The sequence below is a fragment of the Parus major genome, chromosome 8 (assembly GCF_001522545.3).
Source record: "Parus major isolate Abel chromosome 8, Parus_major1.1, whole genome shotgun sequence".
Taxonomy (NCBI): Eukaryota; Metazoa; Chordata; class Aves; order Passeriformes; family Paridae; genus Parus; species Parus major.
In genome coordinates this window covers 24,204,702-24,215,343 of record NC_031777.1, presented here as the reverse complement: position 1 = coordinate 24,215,343, position 10,642 = coordinate 24,204,702, and the positions used below count along the sequence as shown (strand labels likewise).

Below are 10,642 nucleotides of genomic sequence, written 5' to 3'. Positions count from 1 at the left end.
CTCACCAAGGGGCTGCAACCTGCTACTACTGCCAGAGCTTACACTAACTGGGCTAAAAAAATGGCTTTTCCACCTCTTCTTAACCTTTGTTGTATTAATCTTCATTCTATGCACCTTTAGAGCACAGCAGGGCTGTAAGAACATTGTGTGTGGATCTTCTGTTCCTGAGACAAATACTTCAAGGGGGAAGAAGGAGAAGTCTCAGCTACTTGTTTGGCAGTGCTTTGGGAATGTAGGAAGGTATCACTGGTTTTGGGAAATCAATAGGCAAGTGTCAGATATTAAGGAGGAGATATGTGCAGGGGAAGAATGAGTAAAGTAGCTTAAAGGTTTGGCACTGTATTTCATTGTTTGGACTTGGTTTGGATTCCAAACCAGAACCAAGTTACCACATATTGCAGCGATCAAATATCTGCAAAGGCCACTGTCAAAATGGTTTAAAATGCTCATTATAGTTCTTAGCATGAGTGATAACATATCCCAAACCACTTTATAAATGTTCTTCCACACCTATATTATCAATAATTGATTCCACAGGGTAGGCTACAGCAGATGCAATTTGCTAAAATCCCAGTCAAGTGTCAACAAGCTGATTGGTTCATTTTATCATTATACCAGGAAATTTCAGCAGCTAATCATAAAGGAAGTACAAAATGTTAGATCTTGTTTCATTATGTGAACAAAAGCCTGTGATTTCAGGATGGAAAGAAAAGATTATTGCTCACTATGAAAAAAAAAAAAACAAACCAGTTTTACATCATCAAATTATCCATTTTACAGGATTTGAATTAGTAGGTTTTTGGCATCATTACTTAAATCGAGAGTTTCTCTTTGGAGGTAACTCTTGCACTCTGAAGGGAAGGAGGTACAAGCAGTGAAATTTGCATTTGAGGAACTAGGCAGATATGATTGCTCACTTTTTTCCCAACACCTTCCTTCACTGAAGCCATCCTTAGAAAATTTATCCAGATGTTGATCAGCCCTGAATATTTCTTGACCTGTCCAACAACAGGTGGCAACAAGGAAGGATGGGATAGAGCCTTTAACCTCCCCCTCCTGCACATCTTCCCTCCCATGCAAACCATGGTGGTGCCTGGTGGCAGCCTGGCTGTGCCACCCAACTGTGCCAAGTTGCACATTTGGGGTCACTTTGATCCTTTTCTGAGCTCCTGGGCTCTTTCATGCCGTAATGTGAAAGGACAGGTTTCCAAAGCATTGATGTTTCAGAGTGTGGCAATCATAAAGGGCACAGAAATGTGAAATGCACCCTTCAGTACATCCTCAGCTGTATTTGTGATGAGATACACTGGTTTATATTACTCTTGTGTCAACACAGTTTACAGAAAAGAAACACTAGATTTGAAGTCAAAAAGAAAAGAAAAGGAGTTATTAGTGACAACTTGCAGCAAAGTTTCCAGGAAAAAAAATTTATCATGCTCTTCATTTTAATCTTAAACCCCCTGCACAGTAAATTGAAGGTGGTGGGGGACAGACACATGTTCCAAACACACTCAGATTAGGGGGAAGAAATCAACAGCAGAGACCAGGCTGGGTAAAATACATTTTGGAGGACAAAGGCCTTGTGAGATCCTAGAGAGTCAATTCCAGTTTCCTGTAAGGAGCTGTTGGTGAGTGGGCAGCCTGGTTTTGGGTTCACAGCTGCAGCAAAACCTGCCCAGAGTGAAGGCAGTGAAAGGCACAAACCCAACAGGAGCTTTCTAGAGCTGATCTCAGCTCCAGGCTTAGGAATTTTATATGGAGACTCAGAGCAAGGCAGGAATAAATGCTGTTTAGAAAAACCTCTGCTGGTTCCTGGGATGTGGATGGCTGGGAAGCTGAAGGAGCTTCCAGCATCATGTGTGGAACAGATCCCTGAGTGGCTGCTGCCAACTCCATCCCCACTTACCTGCACTGCTGGATGTTGGGGCCTGGGATATGATGTGCTGGGACAGAAGCAGGGATAAGGATATTTTTTGGATCGTGGCTGGAGGAGGAGTAGGAAGATGACTTTATAATTGCTTTTTTATCACTCTTTCTGACTATATTGACTTAATACTCGACTCAGCTTTGGCTGGCAAGTAAGGCCCAGATACATTCAGAATTAGATATGACGAGGCTCATTCTTACATGAGAAGAAAATCATCGGTTGCTACAGAAACAGCTCCATATCAGTCTCGTGGGGCATCTTTGCATCTGGCTTTCTTTCCCTTCTCTTTTGCTAATCTGTAGATAAGAGTCAAAGCAAGTGCAGCACATCCCACATCTATATAAAAGGTTGGAGGAACTCTGCAGAGAGCAAAGTGTGAAAGAACATCTCATAGATAAGCTGAACTTAAATGAATGAGTTAATTTACACTCCCCCTGCATTTTTTTTTTCCTAGTTTTGCAACTCTTACTAAGTTAATTGAGGTGAAAATTAAGTGACACCAGTCAGCAAATATTTTAAAGACCTCCAAAACCAAGGAAGAGAAAGGAGGTATTTAGAAAAAGAGGTACTTAGGAAAGGAGTTACTAAGAAACAGGAAAAAGTCTGAGGGGTGAGTTAGAATCTGTGTCAAGAAAATTGCATCTTGCAATGGTATAATAATCCAGACTCACTTTCATTCAAGTTGTTTAACTTGATAAATTCAGGAATTAGTTAAAAGTAAGTGCATATTATGGGTGAACAGGGACCATTCTGCACGCTGCAGACCAGCTCACCAGCGACGTTCTTCAACTGGTTTCCTAAAATGCAATGAATACTTGATGCTTAGTAGATTAATATTTATTGAGTGAATCAATGCTTAATTTATTAAAAAATTGCCTTCCTTGTATTTTAATATGATTTATTACTCATCAGTGCTTATTACATTAATTAAAGATTGTGTTAATTTTGTGGAAGTGAACACGATCTGCTGCAGGTTTGCTCCGAGCCCTGGTGCAGTGTGGGGACTGCACCTCTGGGTAGTGCCAGCGATGGAAACTGCTCCAGGTGGGAAACAGAATGAATCACCAGTGGCCTCCTCCTGCCCTTGGCATCTCCAACAGCCAGCAGAGTGGAAAAGAGGATGCTGCCCCTTAAGGGCAGGACAGGATTACAGCAGCAGCAGAGATGCTGTGATGATGCAGGGAATATTTCTGTTTGCCTCCTATAAATGATGGCTGAGGCTGTGGGGATCATTTCTGTGTCTCTCATGGAATGCCCTTTTGTCAACGTGGCTGAAATCCAGCCTTAGAGACATGGGAAGCTGTCACCACTTTCCCAACCAGGGATGACACTCATTGCATTTCAGTGCCCAGATTGTAGGAAATTCTTGGGATAGTAGGTTGCCTGAAGATTGGGATGGTCCCAAGCATCTCAGCAGGGGCAGGTGTCTGAGAAGTGGAAAATTCCTAAAGGCAGAACAAAAAAAAGCCAGACATCTTGTGAGCTGAGTCTTTCAAGAAATCTGTCAAAACAGGGAGAGGGTGATCATGCTGGAGGGGGGGCCACAGCTGCAATTTGCATCTTTCAGCACTGAAGAAAGAAGCAAATATATAAAGCCCCACAGCCACGATTCTTCCGATGAAATTATTTTATTAATGGGTGTGACATTTGTAATGTCTCTCTCTTTAAATTCAAATACTGCTGTTTTTATAGCTACTCATAAGTGAGTCTGTCTGGTTTTTTAGGTTTTTTTTAAATCCATCTAGTTACTAGGCTGCTTGCATCCAGCTGAGCCCTGGAAACGGCAGAGCTAGCCCTGAGATCTGAGAGCAGGCAGGAATTTCCGGAGAGTGTCCATAATTAGGGCATTTTTGCATGTTTAAATGCACGATTCTGTTTGCTTCTCTCCAGGGCTGGGGTGAGTGTACACAAACTTCCCTTGACCAGTTAAATCAGAGAAACCTCTTCAAGGTCCAGTGAAGGTCAGAGCTGGGAATTTTTTCCTCCCTCTGTCACCAGGGAGGCAGGAGCCACCGAGCTCCAGCCTGGAGCACTTGGGTGGAGCCAGTGCCAAGAACCTGGTGGCATTTCAAATCCCTTGCAGCAGTTAGGTGTTAGATGCAAAAGATCAGAGCAGCTCTACTTGAAGTCAGAGAAATAACTCAGCTTAAAGTTCAACATACACACCAAGATTTCCTGGATCTGGAGTTAATTTGTTTTTTCCAAGGTCAGCTTGAAGGCAGTATTCAAACCGGAAAAAAAGTTACAAACTGAACATTTGACTTGTAATAATTTCATTTTATTTCCCATTTGTTTGACCTGTCCTGTATGCTTTTGTTTTCCTGACGTATCAAGCTAAGCTATTTTGGTTTCTTATTTAATGTTTATTTTTACCCCATTTAACAGACTCAAGTCAGGACTGGGGGCCAGTTGGGCTGCATGACTTTCTCTCTGTTCCATATCTTTACATTTTCCAACTTTCTTTGATGCAGGATATTTATATTCCACCTTTTTTCCTAGTAGAGAGGCTTTCACGGAGTATAGGATTCAGATATATATTTTCTGCTCTAGCTGTTCATTAGATATACAGCATTTGGAGTTCCAGTTGTGCTGAGAAATGTAAGCAAAGCTTTTGGCCCAGTGGGGGCTAAGCTCTGGCATTTCACAGCTTTGTACATATGAATCAGGATTAAGGTGTAGGATCTATATAAAATTTAGCTCATTAGGAGATGTTTTGTCTCACGGCTCCCACTGGGAAGGTGGGTGCTGTGCTCACACACAGGATTTCTTACCCTGCTTTGCTGCTCCCAAGAAAGGAGGGGGGTGAGCAGGTGACACGGGCAGCAGCAGGGTATCCTGCTCCCTTTTACCCTGGAACACCTGGGAAAAGGTTTGGCATACACTGGCCCCAGTATTTTCAACTAGAGCAAATGTGCTCGAGCACATGGGTAAGGTCATGCTCCGAATGACTTAGCAAGAGAACAAGGAGTACCTCTGGAAAAAGACAGATGGGAATTTTCTCTCAAATATATTTTGTGTTGTGCCAGAGGTAAGGAACTGAAGGCTAGGAAGGTTTCAGAAATGTGTTTTTTCCAGCCTCACACCCCACTTGGCTCCCCAGGAAGCCAAATTTGCTGTTGTGCCCAGCACAGCTCAAGTGTGTTCAGTGGATGACCAACGGTGTCCGTGAACTTCAGCCAGTGAAGCTTTACCAGAGAGAAATGATGGGCTTGGAAAGGAGTTTCATCAGTCATGATTTCCAAGGAACAACACTCAGGGTAGGGAATACCAAGTCAATGTTTCCTCCTCAAGGACTTTCAGCTGTCACATAGGGAATACAGTGAGTGCAGTGATGAGAATTAGATTGGAAGATCAATAGGGCTGACAATAAATGAAAGTAACACAGACATTATTGAGCAAATTAGGAGAGAGAAATTAAACTGGACAGTATAATCTTCAATACCTGCTAGACACACTGATGTTGGGCAAAGTTAGGAAGGAGACAGTAAGTTGGAAAGTGCTATGATGAAGGGGCAGCAACAGTCTTTCCGTGAGATGGGGAAAGCCCTGCTTGTGATGGAAAGCTCTCAGCCCACAGAAAAGTGGAAAAAGATGCTAATGGTCCAGGAGCACCAGGATTTAAGTGGCAAGCTACAGAGAGACAATGGTGGAGAGCTCACCTAACACTGGGAACATGGAGTAGAAAACAGTGCTGGCTACACATTGTGGGAAAAGGGAACCTCAGGTGCACCCCACCATCACAAATTCTTTGGTGGGATAGATTGTTCCAGGCCAAAAATCTTCCTAACTTTCTCATAGTATGGGTTTGCTCACCCTGTGAAGTTTTGCAGCCATTCCAGAAACCAGTCCTCTGAGTAAACTTGATTATTTGCCATAATAACTCTCTGTATTTTGCTATCTGTACCCATATCCAGTGATGATCAAATCTGGCAAGCTTTTAGGGTGATGGATATCCGGTGGCAACGAGATCCATGGGCTGACTGTGCTCAGCATGCAAAGAAGTTTTCTTTTTATCAGTCTTGAGTTTGTCTAGATCCTCTTACATGTCTTTGAAAGGTTCACCCCAAGGCAATATAATTGTGTTTGATCACGTACAGGCATTGAGTCAGTGATTGATATGAATAAAGAACTTAGACTTGCTTGTCCTGGTTCCATGTCTTCTTCCCTGTGGAATCAGAAATCACTTTTATAAATATATTGGTCCATCTGTGCTTCCAGCTATCCATTTCAAGTATATGTTCCAAAAAAGAAATAGTAACACTTTATAAGCGCAAATAAAAACACATGAAAAGGACTGAGGAAGGGATTTTTTCCTCCCTCATAAAGTACACGTGGATCCCTTCCAAAAGAGTTACTGTGAGCCATGTAACTTGTAATTAATCCTGCTGTAAATGTCAGAACACTTACTTTGCAGGTCTAAGCTGACCCACTAAAATTAGTCCCCTTTTAACAATTCCTTTTATAATTTGTTTTTCAGCAGAAACGGCGGCTTGACCTCCTGACAATAACCAGCCCCGGTAAGTGAGCTCTGCCGCGCCGCTCTCTTCTCTTTTCTTAAAGAGATGGTTGTCTAAATGTGTTTTTCCCCCCGTCTCTGACATGCAAAATGAAAAACACTGTTCCCCAGAAAATCTTTCACCTAATAACAAGTGACAGCTATATTGTGCTTGGCAAAGCCCCGGGCAGTTATCCGTTCACAGAGCTGCCTCTTCAGACCTTTACTCTATGAATTGGAGTGCTGATATTTCTTTAAGCCTCCTGGGGTTACAGTTAGTGGTATATCTGCAGGGCAGATGCCCTCAAATTCACAAAGTGTGTTCAAGTATCACAGAAATGCAAGCTTGACTTTCCTTGGTGGCAAACGGGAGCAGTCTGGGGAACTGGGAGATGGTGACACTCCGCACGTGTGGATGGAGACAAAGTCCAGGCTCAGGGCTGAGAACCCCCAGGTGGGTCAGAAAATATTTAGGTAGAATTAAAATACTTTAAACTATCTGCTTCATGATGGCTTTTGTCATTTGCCTGTTGGGGAGATCGACCAAAATTTGTTTGTATGGGAAAAGTGTGGGGCTCTGACCACAGTGAGTTTTGAAGGTGTCAGCACTGTGGTGGAAATGCAGGTTGGTTCAGTTGTGCTCCTCTGTGATCTCAGCCCTTAAGGCTGGGTGGCTTTTAATTTATTCCTATTTGTCTGGCTCACTTTCTTTCCACTAGCTGCTACAGAAGTTTGCTGCCCACCAGCTTCAGATGAAGCCCTGCTCAAATGATGCCACATTTTGGTTAACTTTGTTCATTTTTCAGATGTGTGTATGAATTAAGCTTTCAGGTGGGCTTTGACTGGGACTAATGAATTCTGGCCTTAAGTGGTAATAATGTGTTAGCAGAGTGAACAGGTGTTATGAGAAGTGAACAAAATGTGACACACATTTGCTTGGATAACAATTTTGCATCAATAATTGTTCTGACACTTTGAATGTAGATATAATCTGTGACATGGTTTCTCCTTCACTAACCTTGTTAAAATAATAAGAATTAAAATAAGGAGGAGGAACACTTTGTTGGGACAGATGTTTGAGGCTATTGGCAATTGCATCACATTTTTGCATGTTCACTTTTCACGCAGTTTGCAATTATGTTAATGTATGCTCAGGGCACTTGCTGATAAAAGCAACAATACAGCGTGATACAGCTATTGTCACTATTCTGACTGTAACTTCAAGGACAAACATGGCACATTTTTCATTTTCCATATCTTCAGCATTCCCTGTTTCTAGAGGAAAAAGAAAAAAAGATCTCTGAAGGTCTTCATCATAGCACACAGTCAGATCTTGGATAAGGGCACCAAAGTCCATGGCACTTTTTCAACAAGAGAAAAAGAGGGTTGGGGACCAGAATGACTTAATATGAGACTTTTCCATAAAGGAAACTTATGATACCTTTTCCATAATTTCTGATGCAATGTTCACTGTAAAAGGGTTGATTGGGTAGAGTTTGTACATAGATGTGATCAGTAAGTAGCAGTAGCTTTAGATCTCTGTTTAATAAAGAAATCTACTAAATGAACACAGCAATTAGGTAGAAGGATCTTCAATAACTGTGTAGGTAGGCATAATGCACTAAAAGTGTTGGGGAGAAGCTTTCTGTAGCACTTACTTTTTCTGAAATGCAAGTTTTACCCTTTGATATTTAACCAGAAATCTACCATAACTGGGTAGATAAGGAGAAAAATACTACTTGTTCATGATTACATAATGAAATGCCTGTAGTTTTGCCTTCAGTAGCAGCATTTTCAAAAGGCGCTTGGTGCTGGATCAGGCCAAGCTTACCAAGGAGCCTAAAGCTGAGATTTTTCAAAAGGGTTGAAAAAGTTAGGCACTCAATTCCTAGTAGGTTTGGAAAATGTCAGCCTGTGGATTAAAGGGTCTAGTTTCAGCCCTACAAATACAAAAATAAAATAAAATAAATCATAGCCTTGGGGCGTTTATCTGTCTTTGGAGACTGCTACTTTAAAATATTTAATTCTTTGAGTCCTAGCTCTAAGATCTGACATTGACAGTCTGCTTTTACAAAGTCGTGATATCGGTTATGATGGCTGAGATCAGCCATAATCACTGTCAACCCTTAATTTACCTATTCAAATGAGGGGCTGAGCTGTTTAGTTGCACCTGCCAATCCTCTGGGACTTGTTTCTGTTCTCCACCTCGCCGCGGGCAGGCAGCCTTTGCTTTCGGCAGAGGTCACACAGCTTTAGTCAGAGTTGTGTCCCACAAGGGGTGTCAGCCACCAAAACCCTATTGCTTAATTGTAAGAATAGACAAAGGGCTTCAAAAGGAAAGGTGACCTCTGAGATTTGCACCTCTGTCACAATGAATATCATCTCTCTTTCTTGTGTGTGTGTGAAGCTCTTTAACCAGTTTTCCTACCTTTAGTCAAGAATTGATGGTGAACCCATGCAGACAGTACAACAACTCTTCTCCATGTGTTACTAAAACAATTTCCAAAAGCTGATCAGCCAATTAATGAGATTAATTGCAAGGTAAGATTAATTGCCAATAATGTAAGTTAAGTGTTGTTGAGACTCAGGCGCCAAAACATTTAAAGAGAGTTTGTGGAATCACGGGAACCTGGACGTTGTCTCATGGCAGTCACAATGCTCCCCTTGGCCATGGCTGTTGCATGGTTCCCCAGGAATCCCCAAAGGGTCAGAATTTGTGCCTGTTTCTTGTTCCCTGAACCTCACCCCTGCCTGTGCTGTGCTGAGCCCACACTGGGGGTGACCCAGCGCTGCCTCTTGCCCTGCTCCACATGGCTTTCAACCCCCAAACAACGTGTCCTTGGCTTCCTGAAACCTGGCTGAACAGGTTCTGGCCTTAAAAGCACATCTGTATGTTCAAGTGAACAAGTACAGACCATTAATCTATACCCTGGATGGAGAGAAGTCTGGGAAAAAGTGAAAAAAATAAAAGGAATGGGAAGAAATACAGATGGCAGGAGCTGCAGCTCCAGCTACATGATTTGTATGCAAAACACAGGGCTCACCTCTTCCAGCACCCTAATAAAGCAGGTATGGAAAGCTCCACACTGTACCCCAAACTGGAGGAAGTTGTTGCTTTGCTGTGGATCTCCAGAAACAGCCAGACACAAAAGATGCATAATCTGGGAGCAAGCCAGACTCCCTCGTGCTCAAATATATTCCTTTGAAGTAACTGATACCCCTGTAAAATGTGGAGGGGAGTTCACCGCTCTGCCTTGCTGCTGGGTAGCTGGAGGAATGTTAAGTTAAATTTATCAATGCTCTCGCCACACTCCTTTCTTCTTGCCCCTTGACATGTGAGGTACAATTAGAGTGCAGCTGTACAGTTCAGGGTGCCCGAGTCAGAGCTGATGTGCGCAGTGGGGTGGGGGAAGGATGTTAAAAATTCATTAGGAGCTGGCAGGGACATGCTGGCAGGGAGTGGGACATAATGAGATTTAAGTTTTGGTAATTTAAATTTTCTTTAAACACAGCTTTACCTCTGAATTGGATCCAAAACATTTCCTTAACGCTGTTCTGGTTGTCTTTGAGGTTTAGGACCAAAGCTTGAGGTAGTTTAATTTGGCCTTGTTGAAAAAAAGGAGATGAGGATCTGCCCTTCATTTCTCTGTGATCATGTTCTAGTAGCACTTTGAACACGCACATGCAATCACATCACATTTTGTGGTAACCACTCAATAGCTGCAAATAAGATACCCCTGTTTCCATAGCTTTTCCATGGAGACACAGCTTTTTGCATCTCCTGTGTTTATGATAATAATACAGCTTTCCAATTTCTCTTCTCAGTAAGGTAAGTTCCTCTCCCACTGAAGTATTTTTTAATTATTGATACCATAAATGGAAGTGTGTTGGAAACTATTGGCTTTGAAAATAGCTAACATGTGATATTATCCAAGAACCATCAGGAAAATTCTTTTGAAATTCTCTTTGATTCAGCCATCCTCGGGGCTTTATCCTTCTCTACCAGTCTCTCTACTGCCAATTTAAAATAACATTCTCTTGAAATCAGCGCAGTGTCAGGAGAAATTCATCAGCACCGTAGGTGCATGTTTCCCAGATGTATATAAACCTACTACATTTGGCAGCAGTAAATTGATTGCTTTTAAAAAACCTGGGGTAGTTGAATATTCCGTAGTGTCCAGCTTGGCTACAGCACGGAATATAAAGTAATTTTTTTAAGT

The 10,642-nt window shown here is 42.2% G+C and overlaps 1 protein-coding gene across 5 annotated transcripts in view; it reads left to right on the top strand.

Annotated features, from left to right (window-relative positions):
* Positions 1 to 10,642, top strand: part of LOC107208051 (BEN domain-containing protein 5) — an 880,445-nt gene that overhangs the window by 460,419 nt on the left and 409,384 nt on the right. For all 5 annotated transcript variants that reach the window (XM_015635922.3, XM_015635926.3, XM_015635921.3 and 2 more), the window contains exon 6: positions 6,405 to 6,444. In XM_015635922.3, the coding sequence (XP_015491408.1) occupies positions 6,405 to 6,444 (40 nt within the window). The remainder of the gene's footprint in view (positions 1 to 6,404; positions 6,445 to 10,642) is intronic.